The sequence below is a fragment of the Porites lutea genome, chromosome 2 (genome assembly GCF_958299795.1).
Source record: "Porites lutea chromosome 2, jaPorLute2.1, whole genome shotgun sequence".
NCBI classification, from domain to species: domain Eukaryota; kingdom Metazoa; phylum Cnidaria; class Anthozoa; order Scleractinia; family Poritidae; genus Porites; species Porites lutea.
Window position 1 is genome coordinate 5,507,224 of NC_133202.1, and position 16,760 is coordinate 5,523,983.

At 38.8% G+C, this 16,760-nt stretch overlaps 1 protein-coding gene and 1 pseudogene across 1 annotated transcript; both read right to left on the reverse strand.

Annotated features, from left to right (window-relative positions):
* LOC140925417 (alanine aminotransferase 2-like) overlaps positions 1-11,977 on the reverse strand; it is a 65,570-nt pseudogene extending 53,593 nt beyond the window's left edge.
* Positions 11,978-13,178: 1,201 nt separating this feature from the next.
* On the reverse strand, positions 13,179-14,904 carry LOC140925424 (uncharacterized). The gene is made up of 3 exons (XM_073375390.1): positions 14,791-14,904; positions 13,822-13,946; positions 13,179-13,278 (listed from the first exon to the last, which is right to left on the reverse strand). Exons 1-3 carry the CDS (start codon positions 14,902-14,904, stop codon positions 13,179-13,181), a joined length of 339 nt encoding a protein of 112 aa, XP_073231491.1.
* Between the last annotated feature and the right edge of the window lie 1,856 nt (positions 14,905-16,760).

Here is a 16,760-nt window from a genome sequence, read left to right on the forward strand (position 1 = left end):
TACAAATGACTCTTTTTACCCCTTTTTGTCACATTATTTTTGACCGACAAAAGCACCACACATTGACGTAATTGTGCCCTACTTCGTCTACTCCGAAGACAGGTCGTGGAGAAAACAACGCGTTCACTCTTTCCATCATCAAGCTTGCTATATAAATAAATCATCCAAGATTCGGTTCTCCAAGTAATGTCGTCGCTTCTCTGGAAACCGATTTTATTAGTTATGTTTATTTCATTCTATTTTTTCTCCTCAACGTTTTCGGGTACGCACGTGCGAACCGTGCGTACAAGTCTCTACACCCCTGTTTAGTCTCCTTAGCCCTGAGCGTTCCTCTCTTGCAGTTTTCGCAGGAGCTCAGGATGTGGTCCACCCAGTATTCCACGTCTCTATTAAATGACAGGCAGCACTTCTTGTTTACCGTTTCGTTATCAGACAGCGCTTAGACTCTTAGCCTTTCGTCTAATTTTGATCAAATTGTTATCATTTAGTTACTCAGTATACGTTCGATCCTGTCCTTGTAAACTTATACTTTTATACTTTAAGGGAGCTTAATACCTATATTAATTTTTTCTTCGTTTAGTGTCGTTCAACAGACCCAGTTTTTTGGAATTTGCTAAAAAAGCAAGAAAAAGAAACGACAAGGTTTATTTTTTGTTTGGACTTAAATTAATTATTTTAATCTAAAAAATGAGCATTATAACAGGATTTCCAGACATAAAACGTTCGGTAGTGTATCCTTTTTGCTTTTTACTCTTTATGGGCCTTTTTTTTTATGAAATTGACCATCACATTTTCCGCCATATTGAGTTTGTGTTGGTTTGGTAACCATGTCTCGTTGTTTTCAGGCTCCATGGCAATGATGCTGGTGAGGCCTCCTGTTCTCAGATTTCTTGTGATTTTTTTTTCACCCCACCGACCGACCCACCCAAAACCAGGAAACCAAGAGACTATAAAGGGGACAGAGAGGGCATCCCCCATATACACCCTATTCCATAGGTAATTCCTCTCGAGTTATTTTTAACACCACACATCTCAAGGGGGATGAGACAACAGCCAATCACATAGCGCGAATGTGTTCCGCGTGGATGACCCACGCTGAGAGCCACGCGTCCTTCACGAAATGACGCAGAACAAAATGGGGGAAGACGCGGAGAGCGATTTTGCTATTCCTTTTGTCGACGGAAACGACTACAGCGAGATTTCTGCGAAAGCTGTGTCAGCGAAACCGAAATTTAAAAAGAATCGCCCTTCCTCTCTTGTATAGAGCTAACAGTAGAGCAGGGAAATCCTTAACACACTGAATATTCTCTAAGGATCATTTATAATTTACAGTTTGAAGAGAGCAATTTCTGGTTTGATGTTTATTTTTTCAGTCTTTATAGCGATTATTCCTACCCACTTACTTTGTCAATTGTAGGCGAACCCTCCTAAAGCTGAATTTCAAGGGACCATATTCAAGCTCAGAAAGAGAGATAAAATTTCGTCGTTGCTTATTTACGTCCTCCATAAAACGCGAAATTAAGCATTTTCACGTCGTAGTCGTGCAAAAACGGGAAAGAAATGATCAAAAAAGTGTGTTGCACGTGCGAAGTTGTTGTTTTGCTAATTACACCTATTGTTTTTTTTGACGTTCTAGTTCTCGTCCGCTTCGTTGGATCTTAAACTCCCACAAACGACCGGTTTCAATAGACCTGCGAAATTTCTCATTTTATTAAAGCACTGAGGTTACGACAACTTCGAGTTAAACTGATTTCCCGGGTTGTCAAAGAGTCCAGCGATTCCTTTCTCCCAGGTGAGCGCCGACTCATTTCGCTTCAATATTCAGGAATGCTCTCGATCTTTTTACGCTTTCATTGCCTCTCACCCGACATGTTTTGCACGGCGTTTGGTCATGCGAAACCTCCACGAAACATCCACGCCTCGCGCGAGGTAACTTTATCCCGATTCTAAAAATAACTCGAGAGGAATTACCTATGGAATAGGGTGTATATGGGGGATGCCCTCTCTGTCCCCTTTATAGTCTCTTGCAGGAAACCTATTCGACGCTAAACGAACGAAAAGGGGATGGCCTAAGCCTTATGGCTTCTTTTTGGGCTTCCTCCCCACATTGCTTCTGCGTATTTCTGTATACTGTTTTGTTCTTTTTTGTCAGTAAAATAAACTGAAACAGTACAAAAGACCCTCAATATTCCCTTCGGAGGTTCTCGAACGCGCATAAAAAAAATGAAAAACGCGATGATTTATTGACCACAAGGGCAATGGGGTGGGGTTAGGGCTTGTTACTGCGCTCCGGTTCACTCGTGCGCTGTCAAATGGTCCCGATATACAAAATGAAAAATGACTGCGGACAGACTTTTCACGTCTAGACATCAAGTATCTTTTAAGATGGGACTTATCGCCTCTCCCTGTTCATGGAGTTGATTGAAGGTGTTGACGTCAATTTCGTGATTCCCTGCATGTTGCCGAGACATGTTTTAAAAGGGCCTTTCCACAGCTACGGAGTCCGCCGTCACCTTGTCAACCGTGCGAGAAATGATGTACTTCACAAAAACAAAGAGAAGTTATTTTCGATTTGCCCCGCCCCCTACCCCCGAAAGTTCCCGACAGGACCGCTTTAAAGTACTCCCCACCCCTGGGCCCAAATGGCTGGACTTGTTCCTGTGGTTGCGTGGGGGATAGTAACAGGACTAATTGATTGCACCGTGCATCAATGACAGTTTAGCTCAATCAGAAGCCCCTTTTCCCTGGCTAGGTCAAGGTGTGTGCACCTCCTTTAAGCTGTTTTTTTTCGGTTCTTACTGAAAGTTTTGATCTTGAGGAAATTCACAACGACAGGAGCAGGTTATGGGCTTTTTTCCTACCCCTAAACAGGTGGTAAGCGGTCAATCTGTGAAAAGTAACGCAATCTCCGTCGTTTGAGAGCAGCCGAAGATAGTCTTGCCGATGTTGTCTTTGATGTTTTTTATTTCCAATATCTAGGAAACTCATGCTAAGGTATGAAACACACTCATAGGCATTGTTCTGTCCGCTAAAGTCTAATTCCTGGACGCAGAAACGCTGTGCTTTTTGAAGTTTATTATTGTGCTTTGCCCTTTGACAACCATACGTGACTCGTGCGTTTGGTAGCAGAAGATGGCTAAACTCTGCTTTTCTTGTTGGAAAACGGCTTTAAATTTTATCAGGTCGCTCGGTAAACACGTGTTGGCTTCTGATAGCTGATAACGTTAAACTACTGTTGCTCAAACTGATTTCTTATTGCATTTTTCTGAGTTTTTAGCATCGGCCCGCTGAGTCTGGAAAGCTCAAATTTCAGAAAAGTACTACTTGTATTTTTTGGCCTCAAAAATTTTCTTTTAAGTTGCCCGTAGTTTTGAAAACAGATTTTGAAAGAAGAGATAACGCTCTTTAACGTGGTATAAGACTCGTTACTGAAATCGAGGTACCAGTCGACGATTTTGCGCTTTGAAATTTGCCATTTTTTCATTGAACGAAAACGTTCAAAATATTGAAAATAATGAAAAATATCCAAAATATTACACTTTCGTTCAAAGTGAGTAAATCACCACTTAAAATGTGTGCAATTATGTACTCTTTTGAATAAGTTATTTGTTGTCCTCATTACAATCGATTTGAATTTTAAAACGATTTTTTTTGTGACACATGGTCTCGGGCCTAGAAAACCCGGTCCGAGAGCCGCGAAACCAATAACCCCCCCGTACGTGGAAAATAATTATCGGATCGAAGTAAAAATTACATTTATGTTAATAGCGTACGGTTACCTAGTGCTACTTTGTGAATTTTTTGGAGAATTTCCGATTTTTCACTTTTGTAGACCTCTCGTCGATATTTACTGACATCCTCTCTTAAGTTGAATTTACTGTCGACATTTATTGATATTTTGTATTTCCTTAGACTTGGAGATCTAGCCTGCAACCTGCTCCTACTCTACAGACAGATTCTCAACTAAATTAGCTGGTGGCGTGATGTGGCAGGCGAGATGTCTGTTTCAATGATTTTCTTCACAAAACGCTAACAACACGCACGCACGCTTTGGATTGTACTGGATTCGAGATTCCTTGTCAGTGGAATGTGGATTCCGGATTCTAGTTATTAGCGAGATTTCGGACTTCCCGAAGAGCTGAATTCCGAAACCAAGGCCCAGGATCCCGGAATACGGATTACCTTGTTTAGGACCATTGGCATAAAATGGCCGACTTCCAAAGATATATCCATTATATTATTCTGCAGTGCGGTTCTAGAAATCAGGGCCGGAAACAGTACATGATACCTTGGCTGCCTCGATAGCTTTCTTTGGAAGTGTTATCCACGGAAACGCATACATTGCAGCTGCCACCTCGTTACACTTAACATTTTCCACTGAGTTAAGAACCTCCGTTATTATCTTTGCTTTCTTCTTGTAAGAATCCTTGATGAGTGTTACTTCCTGCACAACGAGTTAAGCAAAAATAAAAAATAAAAAAAAATAATGCATTAGGCATAGATATAAAAAGATTGGAGATTCCCGGCCTTTTATAATTTCCCTAGTGCATCGCACTTGAAGATCATTTTCTATGCATTTAGGAAGATTGCCAAATATTTCGGGAATAAATCGGAATTTTTTTGTTTTGGAGGCAATGTCACAAATGTTTGGGTGACAATACAATACAATACAATTCAATGAAATGCAAAGCAAAGCAATGCAATACAATACAATGCTATAACTTTTATTTAACGCGGTCAAACGTGCTTCACTAGCTAAATAGTTACTTTACAGATATGAAGGAAGAAGGTTTAAATTGTTACAATTCAGATAAAACCTGAAACATGTTATAACCGTAGCGACTTATGAGACATCCTTAAAAATAAGAGCACAAAACAGGAAAGGTCTAATTATTCCGATAGGATTCATGCAAATAGTGTAATCAAAAAACTAAAAGAAATACGTTTTGGCGCGCAAATAATAGCGGTGCCCTGTCGAGAGACGCATTCACTCGCCCTTAATCCCTACGGGGGCCAAAGGAACTGTAGTAAATGGTGTTCTTTCTTTGTGCTATCTTGCACTTTTGTTTTCCTTGGCATACTTTTATCAAAGAAATTCAGGAAAAATTCAGGAACTATTGACATGAAATAACTCATAATTTGAAACTGTGGGCCGATACCTTGAATGATGCACGGAGGCGAAATAATCGTTGTGTGTGTCCATCAAATAGGGTCGATTGGTTGTGGGCCGATTAAAAAAGGATGCTTAAGTTAACACAAAGCCTAATTCAGCAGCAAATTTTTAGTTATTTAGTGGGGAAAGACGTAATTAGGGGTAAAAAATGATGGCCAAGACAATTATTCATGTTTTAATAAACTGAAGTTTAACAGTGAAATATTATTTTCCAAAACAGATGCGCAGATAATTTATCAGACCGTATAAATTAAGGGAAGATTATTTTTCGCTGGAGTTACCTCCAACGCAGACGTCTTTTACAATCCGAACTGATATTTTCCAAACAAAAAATATAGATACACGTTTTTGCTTGATCAGTGGGGACATCCAGCATAGCATTTTGCAAAAATAGGGTGTGTATGGGGGATGCCGTCTCTGTCCCCTTTATCCTTTCTTGCCGGAAAAATAACAAGCAAAAGCAAATATTTTAAAAGTATTTTATCTTTAAAGCAATACTTCCCAAAACTGGTGTGCAGATAATTTTAAAACCGTATTTATCGAGCCGAAATTCGGAAGCTTATTCTTTGCCGGAGTAACATCCAACGCAGACGCCTCAGTTCACAAGCCTAACTGATATTTCGCATAGTCTTTTTTTCCGCTTTGTCATCTGAGACATCGAGCAAACTGCATTTTGTGAAAGGTTAGTTGCACACAAGAGATAAAACCTAACGGTAGCGGCTTATGAGACATCCTTAAAATAAGAGCACAAAACAGGAAAGGTCTAATTATTCCCATGGGATTCATGCAAATAGTGTAATCAAAAAACTAAAAGAAATACATTTTGGCGCGCAAATAATAGCGGTGCCCTGGCGATCGTGAGGAACGCATTCACTCGCCGCCAGTCCCTACGCAGGCCAAAGGATTTGTAGTAAATGGTGTTCTTTCTTTGTACTATCCTGCAGTTCTGTTTTCCTTGGCAAACTTTTATCAAAGAAATTCAGGAAAAATTCAGGAACTATTGACATGAAATAAGTTATAATTTGAAACTGTGGGGATACCTTGAATGATGCACGGAGGCGAAATAATCGTTGTGTGTGTCCATCAAATAGGGTCGATTGGTTGTGGGCTGATTAAAAAAGGATGTTCAAGTTAACAAAAGTATAATTCAGCAGCAAATTTCTAGTTATTTAGTTGGGATAGGTATAATTAGGGGTAAAAAATGATGGCCAAGACAATATTCATGGTAAACTGAAGTTTAATAGTGAAATATTATTTCCCAAAACAGATGTGCAGATAATTTATAAGACCGTATAAATCAAGGGAAGATTATTTTTCGCTGGAGTTACCTGAACCGCAGACGTCTTTTACAAGCCGAACTGATATTTTCCAAACAAAAACTACAGATATACGTTTTTGCTTGATCAGTGGGGACATCCAGCATAGCATTTTGCGAAAGGTTAGTTATTTACTTATTTAAAAAAAAAAACGAAACGGCTGAACAAATTAAAACTAGCCTTTACAGACGTTGTTTTCTTTTTCTTTTCGTTCTTTTCGAGAACATCGGCGAGCGAGAACGAGCGCGGAGCGCGAGAAAGAAAAATGAAGAATTTTCTCCTTCCTCACCCCTAACCCCTTCCACTGGCGGTCAGCAAATCCCCCGCGGTTTTTGTTTTTTATCACGCGCGCTCGATGCCACTTTGAAGAGAAAATAGAGGGTCTGTGAACAGGCTAGAACAAAACGAAACATACTAAAGGTTTTTACTGCGGTATCATGCAGTCAGTGAGCATAAATTTATTGTTAAACATACCAGTTGTAGAGCGATAGATATACTTATCTTAAACAAATCATTATTTGCCAGCCTGTTTGAAGTATGGTAAAAGCAAAGTTTTTTTTGCCCTATATCTAATAATCTCATCGTGTTCAATACAGGAGAGCGCAAGTTAAAGACAATCTTTTCGAAAACACCTTTAAGTATGAAAAAATTTGCCTCATTCAGCTCAAATTTTCCAGGGGGGGATAATATTTGGTAAAAAATTAAATTATTTGCGAGTTTTTATCGTTGTAGAATTTATATCGCGTTTTGTTTTAGAACGTGTTATATATTATGCGGAAAAAATAACAAGCAAAAGCAAATATTTTTTTTATAAACTGGTGTGCAGATAATTTTAACACCGTATTTATCGAGCCGGAATTCGCAAGATTATTCTTTGAGGCGTCTGCGTTGGATGTTACTCCGGCAGTTTACAAGCCTAACTGATATTTCGCAACGTCTTTTTTTCCGCTTTGTCACATCCAGCAAACTGCATTTTCTAAAAGGTTAGTTGCCCACAAGAAGAAAACAAAATGCAACTTGACAAAAAGGTTTTAATTACGGTATGATAGAGTTACGCCAATATTTAAGAACCGAATATTTTTAAACCTTGTCCCGACTTAACCACTGTTTAGGACATTCATAGGACCTTTTGACCTTTTCCGTGATGTGGTACAGGGACACCCAACGGTTGAATGTTTTGTGTAAAAAAGCGATAATTCGAAGAAGCACAGTATAATTGTCTGGAAATTTCTAAAGCTCGAGAAAAAAATTCCTCGGTGAAAAATGTTCGATTCATCTCAATTTTCGACACTTTTAGTCCATTAATTTTTCTACGTTTTTCTGAAGTCGGTTTTTCACCTTTCCGTGACTTCCCAGGTTTGATAATCATTCGTAAAAAAGGACTGACTACTAAAATTTTTGGCTTCGTAATACTAACGGAAAGAGGTATCGCAAAATGTTGAGTTTTCAGTAAAAGATTAAATAGCATCAAAGATTTTTGGAAGAGTAATAAGAAGCAGGTATTAAATTCGCATAGACTAAAGGAGATCTAGAATTACAAAACAGTTAAAAATTTTATAGTTCTTCTTAGAAAGCATTTGCAAATCTTTACTGAAAAACAATCTAAAAATTGATATCCTAAAATGATTATAATAGGATTTTGGAGAAAGCCGCGGCGTTGTGTTCAGTGATATATACCCACACATAAAATCTTGTAATGTTTAAATACAGGGATAAGCCGAGCTGAAAGCGACTTACGTCCTTTTCATATTTTCATATGAGAAATTTTAGTTCCGTTAACCGAGTGACTAGTTTGCATTAACGCAGAAAACTATGATATTTTCGTAGCAGTAGTTCTAAAACTTCCTTGACCATCAAGAGTAAGCTGTTCCCTTTTTATGATAACCTTCATAGCTTACAAAACAGGAAAACACCGTTTAACTTCCTTTGTTTCAGCAGAGACGCATGCAGAATAAAAACTAATTAAACCTTTTGTCGCAACAACCGATACTGTCGATCAGCGTCCTATTAGTGATCTTTGCGGAACTAATATCAACCTTCTTTGTCCACGTTCTTAACTGAATTTTTTTTTTTTCAAGTCCTTCTAAAAGGTATAGACAAGCAACAGAGAGAAACAGGGAATTAAAAGTGTGAAGCGAAAAAAATAGCAAGCCATGATATCATCCCAGTGCATCACCTGGTTCGCTGTAGTCCTTACCATGTCTGTTGCTATAAGTAACAGTGAACCTTACCTATCAATCGTTCTTTTTATTAAAAAAAACGCAGTCTTCCCACTCGTGCCAAATTGTACCGAGTCATAAAGCTGACCATAGTTGATATGTTTGTCGGAGGATTTTCTCACTCTTCTACGTATACCCTCCTTATGCGACATTGTGAAATTTCCGCACTTTACCCTGGAACTGACATTCTCAAACTCATTAATTATTCATTAAGAAAATACAAAGGAAATTAATGTTTAATGAGTGTTTGGAAATCGGATGAAACACTGCTTAGTATTTGCATCCTTAATTTCTCCTTCAAAAATGATTTTGTTTGAGAAGAAATATCAAACATTCGACACAGTGTTTCATCACCAGATGAAACACCTCGAAGTTCGTCAAAAATACTCCGCTGCGCGTCGTATTTTCAACTCTCTTCTCGGTGTTTCATCTGGTGATGAAACACTGCATCTCATGTTTGATATATTACTTAACAACTGGCTTTCTCTTCGTCTGGTTTCCTCTGACCTCTCTTACAAACATTGTAGTAATTTCATTCGATCAGATGCATGCAACAATTCGTCCCTATAGGAGCCTTTATGCATCGCCTTATTAAAAAGTGAGTCTACGGGGTAACAATTGCTGCTTTTGTCTGGGTTTTACCCGCAATGTTTATTATACTAATCCTTAAGAATCGAATGTTTAACCAACGTCCTATATTTAGCACATCTAGTGGACCTTCAGTCTTTTCATGTGGTAGCCCATGCAGGGCACCCAACGACTGGTTTCTGTGAAATAGCTGTTCGAAGAAGCACATATTATCTAGAGATTTCTATAGCTCGAAAAAAGTTAAAAATTCATGGTTGAATGTATCATTCATCTCAGGTTTTCGAAGTTTTCAGTCTATTAACTTCTCTGATTGAAGTTAGGAATGGCTTTTCACTTTTCACTTGTCTTCCCATATTTGGTTATCATTCACAAAAATGGACTACTTATAATAAATTTTGGGCTTTAAAATCAGTAACGGAAAGATGTACATCGGAAAATGTTGAGTTTTCTGTATATTTAATAGCATCAAAGATTTTCGAAAAAGTACTATCGTGTTAATAAATTCGCATCGGTTGAAGAAGCCCAAGGATGACCAATCAGATACAAATTTTATAGAGTTTCATAGAAGGCATTTGCAGAGCTACTTTTTAAAACAACAATCTTAAAGAGATCCTCAAATGGTTTGAATAAATTTTGTAGAGAGGCGGCGTCGGATATGGTGGACGGGTTGGAGAGCGATGTTTCTCTCCTCCTCAGTATAATATATAGTTACCTAAAAATACTTGCAATGGAAAATGTTAAAATACAACGATTGTCCGAGCTAAGCCGCGACTTAATGCCCTCTTCAGTCATATTTTCATGGAAATTTCAGCTCCTTTAACCGAGTGAAATTGTTCACCGCTGACTAACAGTTTGCATGAAACATTTAATTTTTTCCGGTCCCACTATGGACATTCGATTGTCTTAGAAGGTTTAATTGAAATGTTATGAGGGATAGTCACATTTTCATTTTGGTGATCAACTACTCCCTATATACCAAACAGACCTTTAATATTTTTAAAGAGCGAAATAAAAATGTTAAAAAAGTATTAATGTAATACCAGTTCAAATACAATTTTAGCCACAGTTAGATTGTTAGTTAACTAGTTAGTTAGTAATACCCTTTGCATTTTACCACGAACATATTTTGCTCCTGATGTAATAACATAATGTTTTAAGCTGTATATATCTAGCCGGATTTTTGAAAACGTTATCGTCAAATGGACCTTTTCCGTCCAACAGTTTTTTTCGGCCAAAAACTATATCCAGTAGCTCATTATAAAAACTAAGAGTGCAAGCATTGCTTTTTTTCTTCCCCTCCTTTCCTGATCTCCTCCGTCGCTCTTTCTTTTTCTCCTTTCCTTTTCCTTCGTTACTGTGATTTTGGAGCCGTTCTCGGGCTTAAGAAACCTGCCTTTTGACGCCTTTTCAGTCAAATGACTGCAAATTTCGTTAAGTTGGTTTTCCAAAAATCAGTTAGATATACTATTATATATTTTATCAGCAGATGTAGAGCTATTTTGTTTGGAAATGCTGTAAATAAACCACCACCACCATAATAATAATAATAATAATAATAATAATAATATTTATTATTATTATACTCAGGTGAACGAGGGCTGACGTTAATTAGTTTTAAAAATATTCAGCTAAAACGACTCGAATTTAATGCCCTAAGCTTTTAGTCAACCAATTTATCCTAATCTCCCCTCAAACGTCACTGATATTTTTTCCACAGGTGAAAACAAGGATTTTCACTTCAGCTTTTTTGAAGGCAATTTGAAAAACTGTAAGTTAAAGGCGAGCTTAAACCTCAACCTTGTTTGTTCACCTCCTACTTTTTCTTTCTAAGTAATCAAACTTTATTCACTTCAAATTCTTTCTAAAGGTAGACGAACAACAGAAGAGAACGGGTAAAAGTGTAAAGCGAAAAGGAGTACAAGAAAACAGTTGACGATGTTTTCTTCATCCGAGTGCATCACCTGGTTTGCTGTATTCCTTGCCGTGTGTGTGGCCATAGTAACAGTGAACCTTATATCAATTATTCTTTTTATAAAAAACCGCAGTCTTCGCACTCGTGCCATGTACCTAGTTATCAGCCTGACCATAGCTGATATGTTTGTTGGAGGATTTTCAAACTTTTTCCTATTTGGACGCCTCTCACATTTCTCATGCGACATTGTGAAAATGAACTTAAGCCTGGAACTGAAAGTGATAATTTTCTTTCTCTACCACTGGTTTCCTCTGACCTCTATAACAAACATTGCAGTCATTTCATTCGATCGGATGCATGCAACAATTCGTCCCTTCAGGCATCGCCTCATCAAAAAGTGGGTTTACGGGGTAACAATTGCTGGTGTCTGGGTTTTAGCTGCAATGGTATCAACTGCCATTTTAATACTTAAGCAATATGGGATGGAAAGGTCGTATCCTTTTTACTTATGGCAATCATACTGTTGTTTGTGTCTTTTAGTTATCTGTGTTTCTTACTCTTCCATTGTTGTTAAATTTTTGTGTGGAGCGCATCCCCAGCACCATGGTGCAGCCAACAGACAAAGGAAACTGACCGTAACATTATTCATAATGACCATCGTATCCTTACTGATGTGGCTACCACGTGCATTCTTTCCTTCCCATGATTCAGACCGTTTGAGGTTTTCTTTCACCATTCTATCTTTTATGAACTCGCTTGTTAATCCCATCGTTTACACAATCAGAATGCCAGAGTTTAGGAAAGCCCTCCTGCTGTTATTTAAACGTCAACGAAGACAACATGCCCGAGATATTCCTCTTCATGCGCTTTGACTTTGTTTTAACAATTGGAAGCCAACTAATGATTTCTTTATCTTCATAAAAAAAAAGAATAATAAAAAAATAATAATAATAATAAACCGTAGTTGATTGTATACTATTATCGCGGCTTTTAAAGTTCGATAAAAAGGCCGTAAATAAATGCTGTGGTGCAATTTTTTTCCTTGGTTCAAATGCTTTTTTCCTTTGTTTTAAACTCTGATTCTCAATCGCACATAACCATACCGCAACACAAAGGAAAACAAAATCTAAACCATTGATGAGTTGAACCACAGTATTTCGTCAAATACTACAACTCAATATAGAGCCGGTTAGTAGTCTCGTTTACCTTTTTCGTTACGTTTAGTATGCTTCCAAAATGAAAAGATATCCTTTACATTTCCTTGTTTAGAGTTAGTCATTATGATTGTGGTTGCAGAACATGAAATATATCCAATATGTACATTAAGCGCAGAAATTGTTTAGTTCTTAATTTGTTATTTTACAACGCGATATCTACTTTAATAATGCGACTTGTTTTGATTATAAAATACCGCTGTTAGTAAAATCAGTATTTTAAAGAGACTTCAATAAAGTAGCTATTTATATAAACAGGATTTCTTTACGTTCTTATCTGTGCCTGGAATATCACAAGGAATGGGCCGGAAAAACGCTGAAATGGGAAAAGCACACTTCAGTGTCCTAAAGATGGGAAAAGTCAGAAGTTTGTTAAAAAAGTCTTTTTTTTTCACGCCAATTTTAGGAGAGGATTATAAGAATGTTGTTTTTCCTCGTTGTGTGGTTAAGGACATTTGTATACAGCTTGCCAGATACATTCAAGACTCTTTCTGCCACTATTGTTGAACATTTCCGGGTCTTTTTTGGGAGATAATATATAGCCAAATCTGGGAAGGGAAGTCAATTGAAAAACTTTGAAAATCATAGATGAATGAAGAGTCATCAAAGCTATTTAGCCTTTCTCGAGAAATAGAAATTTGTAAACAACAGTTTTGCTTCTTCAAACATATATTTTACATCAGAAAACTTTCCCCTGATAAATGAGGATGGAGAATATTGTCATCACTGGAAACTAAATCCATTAAATCCATCTTGTCAGTTCGTGTCCTTAAACTGCGCCATTAATTCTTGGTGACAGGTTCTTAGTCGCTCAAACATTGGAGCGAACGTCTCTTCAGAAGGAAGAATAGTGATCCTACCAAGAAAGATTAAAACATGAAACCGTTTTTAGTTATTAGTCCTTCATATGTATAGTGGGTCTGAAAAATCAAAACGTTTTGGTCCAATTTCATCAGACTTTCACACGCTGACAGAACGTCGCTTTTACAGACAAGTCGCTTTTAGGACGCCTTTTCCCACGTAAGTTTAAGCTCTGGTCCATACCGTATAATCCCGGTTGTAAGCCCTTCTATTTGTAAACACCATCTTTATCCCAGTTGCAGGCCCTCCACTAAGCCCCCATCACCCCGGCTATGGGCCGATCTGTGTATACCCTTATTGCGTTCGTCAGAACGCATCCTAATTTGGTGTTCCTGTGGAACAAAGGCAGAATTTTGGGGGGTTGGGGGGAAAGAGGGGTCTCAAATTTAAAGGTGCAGTCAATCTAATCAATCTAAATATATTAGACAAGCCTGCGAAAATCTTGTGACACAAGGGCGCAAATGATATCACAGAGAGGTTTTTAAAATCATCAAAATTCCGACCTGAAGTTGATGGCCCTTGTCAATTCAAATCTTACCTGTAGTAACAGTTGTTACCGCTGCCTTTCATATCAAAAAAGTGGCCAGGAATCATGTAAATTCCAGTTTTCTCCAGCGCCTGCCGCCTGCGACAGTAAAACTCGTCTGGTGGCATTTCCTTGGCCTAAATAACAATGACAATACAATCAACTCAGTAAACTCAAAAAATATCTACACATTACTTTTGTCCACCCAAAATCCTTTCACTTTGCTCACCAAACAGACCACATACATACTTTCCTTGTGAGGGGAATATCTGTATTTCAAAGAATCCCTCGATAAAGCCTTTACTGGGAGCTGTTACTAGATCGATACGACATATGGAATTAAGCAATGAAACATGGAAAGTTGAGAAAGAAATTTTAACTTTCGCAGAACATTGTCAGCAGCCTGAATAAGATGGGAGCATATAGCGTCCTTTTCACTTTTTCTAACCGAAGAACGCCTTTTATGAAAACTGACACGGCGGGAAACGGGTTGGCATTCTTCTAATATAAGGTACATCAACGAGAACCTTGGCTTCTGGATCGCACGTTGTGGATTCCGGTTTTTATGCTGGAGATCCCGGATGGCAGGTACTGGATTCAGTATTCCTTGTCCGTGAAACATGGATTCCAGATTCCAATCGTTAGCGAGATTCCGGGCTTCTTATATAGAGGAGGCCCCAGCTGTTCAAAAGCTGGATAACGCTATCCACTGGATAAATCCCTATCCAGTGGATAGTGCAGTTGGTTTCGCTCATACCTATCCACTGGATAGTGAATTTATCCGGTGGATAGCGCTATCCATCTTATGAACAACCGGGTATGAATTCCGAATTTCAAACCCCTGAACTGATTCCGGATCAGTCTACAAGAAAAAAATTCCCGGGTTCCGGAATTCGGATTACCGGACACCTAGGATATCCACTACTGACAGTATTCTGCAGTGTGGCTCTAGAAATCAGGACCGGAAACAGGACATGATACCTTGGCTGCCTCGATAGCTTTCTTTGGAAGTGTTATCCTCGGAAAAGCATACATTGCACCTGCCACCTCGTTACACTTAACATTTTCCATTGAGTTAAGAACCTCTGTTGTCATCTTTGCTTTCTTCCTGTAAGAATCCTTGATGGATGTTACTTCCTGTAAAACTGTGTTACTATAAACAACATTGCAAGAAGGGATCCGGAGGGGAAAATGTAACCTCGTCCCCAGGGCGCTTTTCCCTGGCTTTGGAGGTGGGACGCCAGGGAAAAGCGCCCTGGGGACGTGGTTGGGGAAAGTGGTCTTTCAATTGGCGATGGTCAGCAACTTTGTCAGGACGAGTGCGAAAAATAGGTATTTTCCTCTGATTGTAATGTGTCGTACAAGGTTTTGTCCGATGTTTTAGCTGTGACAACCGAGAAACATTATTGCTTTGCAGTATCATCAACATGGTCCATGTTTTTTTTATTAATAGGTCTCTAAGTATTGTTATTGACATCAGTTGCGATGCAAGCAGTCCTAACAACCCTCTGCCATTTTACGACACTTGCACATCCTTCAAAGAGCCAACTTGCAAAGTGAAACTAAAGTAAGTCATTCCAAGACACAGTTTCTTTAATGATGTGGAAGAAAAAGAAATCTACCATCAGAAAGCTCAGAAAAATTTCCGAGCTCTACTAACGGATGAGATTCGAACTCACGACCCTCCGCGTTCTGAGATCACTCAGCTACTAGAGCACTCTATGGCGAGTGGGTTGTAATTTAATAACCGCGACTTTTGAAACTAGTTTACGCGAGTTGTTGCTATTTTTCAGCTGATTTTTAAGGGTTTGAACTCAATTTGGTAAAACTACCGTAACGGGTAACTTGAAGAAAAAAATCGCAAAAAAATAACCGTTATGTTGTCTTGCTTTGTATTTTTAGCAAGTCATCAAAAAACCCTTAGATGTTGTTGCCATTGATCATTTTCCCTCCTTATCGCCGAGAGAAAGCAGCACAAGATTTGCAGATGAACTCTACTCCACATTTGCTCAAATTAACTCAGGTGTGCTTTGACTATGTTAAAATACACCAAAAGTGGTTTCTCCTTATCTCCCGGCTTTGATTTTGAGTGGAAAGTAAAACATTCATGATCAAATGAGCCAAGAGAACTTTTATGTTTTGGGGCTTTTCTGTTCTCTTGCATGAGCTCGCAAGCAGACAAATATCACCTTTTGCGCGTGGCTTAGCTTGGCCTATAGGCCGGATGACGTTAAAATTATAGCCTGCGTGGCAGGCGTTCGAAAGGGAACGGGGAATTAGCGCGCGCCCAGATTTCCCCTTCCCCGTCCCCTTTTAACGCCTGCCACGCAGGCTATTCAAATTATTGCAAGGGATTCAGGTAAAAGGTGACAGCTGAATTGGTCTGGTTTGAATGTACCTAAACACCTTCAGTTAAGACTCAAACAGGATATAGACATCATAGAATAAGTCCACACCAGGGTGTCATAACTCAGAAAGGTTATCGCAGGCGTTGATAAAGCCTTTAAAACCGCTGAGCCTGAGAAACTTCTCGGATACGTGTATTGTATGGGGTTACTCTGCGTATTGGGCGGGGTCTAGCGTACGGAAGTGCTTTTTGTTTCAGCAGTACAGCAGTGAAAAGAACGGGTCTTGTGACCTGGGAACCGCCCAAGGGGCACAAGGGGCCTTGCCGCTAGGTACGCGCGCAGGCGCGCGCAGCCGAAAACTCGGGGTCTCAAAATAACTGAAGAGAATGTGCTTCCTCCACTCTGTCATTTGCAAGTGGCTAAACTTTCTTTGATAAGGACGCAAAATCTTAGACCCCCTCTCACAGCATTTTACTCTAGTCCGACTATGTTGGAACGTTTAAGATGCACAAGGTATATCAAAGGCCATTTTATTCATTTTATTGTTCTGCCTACAAAGAAAGGATTATAGAAAGAACAAACCAGCTGAATTAAAATGCATAA

Bases quoted from the DNA above. Each gene is read 5' to 3' on its own strand.
- LOC140925424 (XM_073375390.1), bottom strand. From the start codon at position 14,904: ATGACAACAGAGGTTCTTAACTCAATGGAAAATGTTAAGTGTAACGAG. The intron at 13,947-14,790 runs GTATCATGTCCT...ATTGTTATTTAG, and splicing joins AAGCTATCGAGGCAGCCAAG to GCCAAGGAAATGCCACCAGA. The intron at 13,279-13,821 runs GTAAGATTTGAA...CTTTCTTGGTAG, and splicing joins GGTAACAACTGTTACTACAG to GATCACTATTCTTCCTTCTG.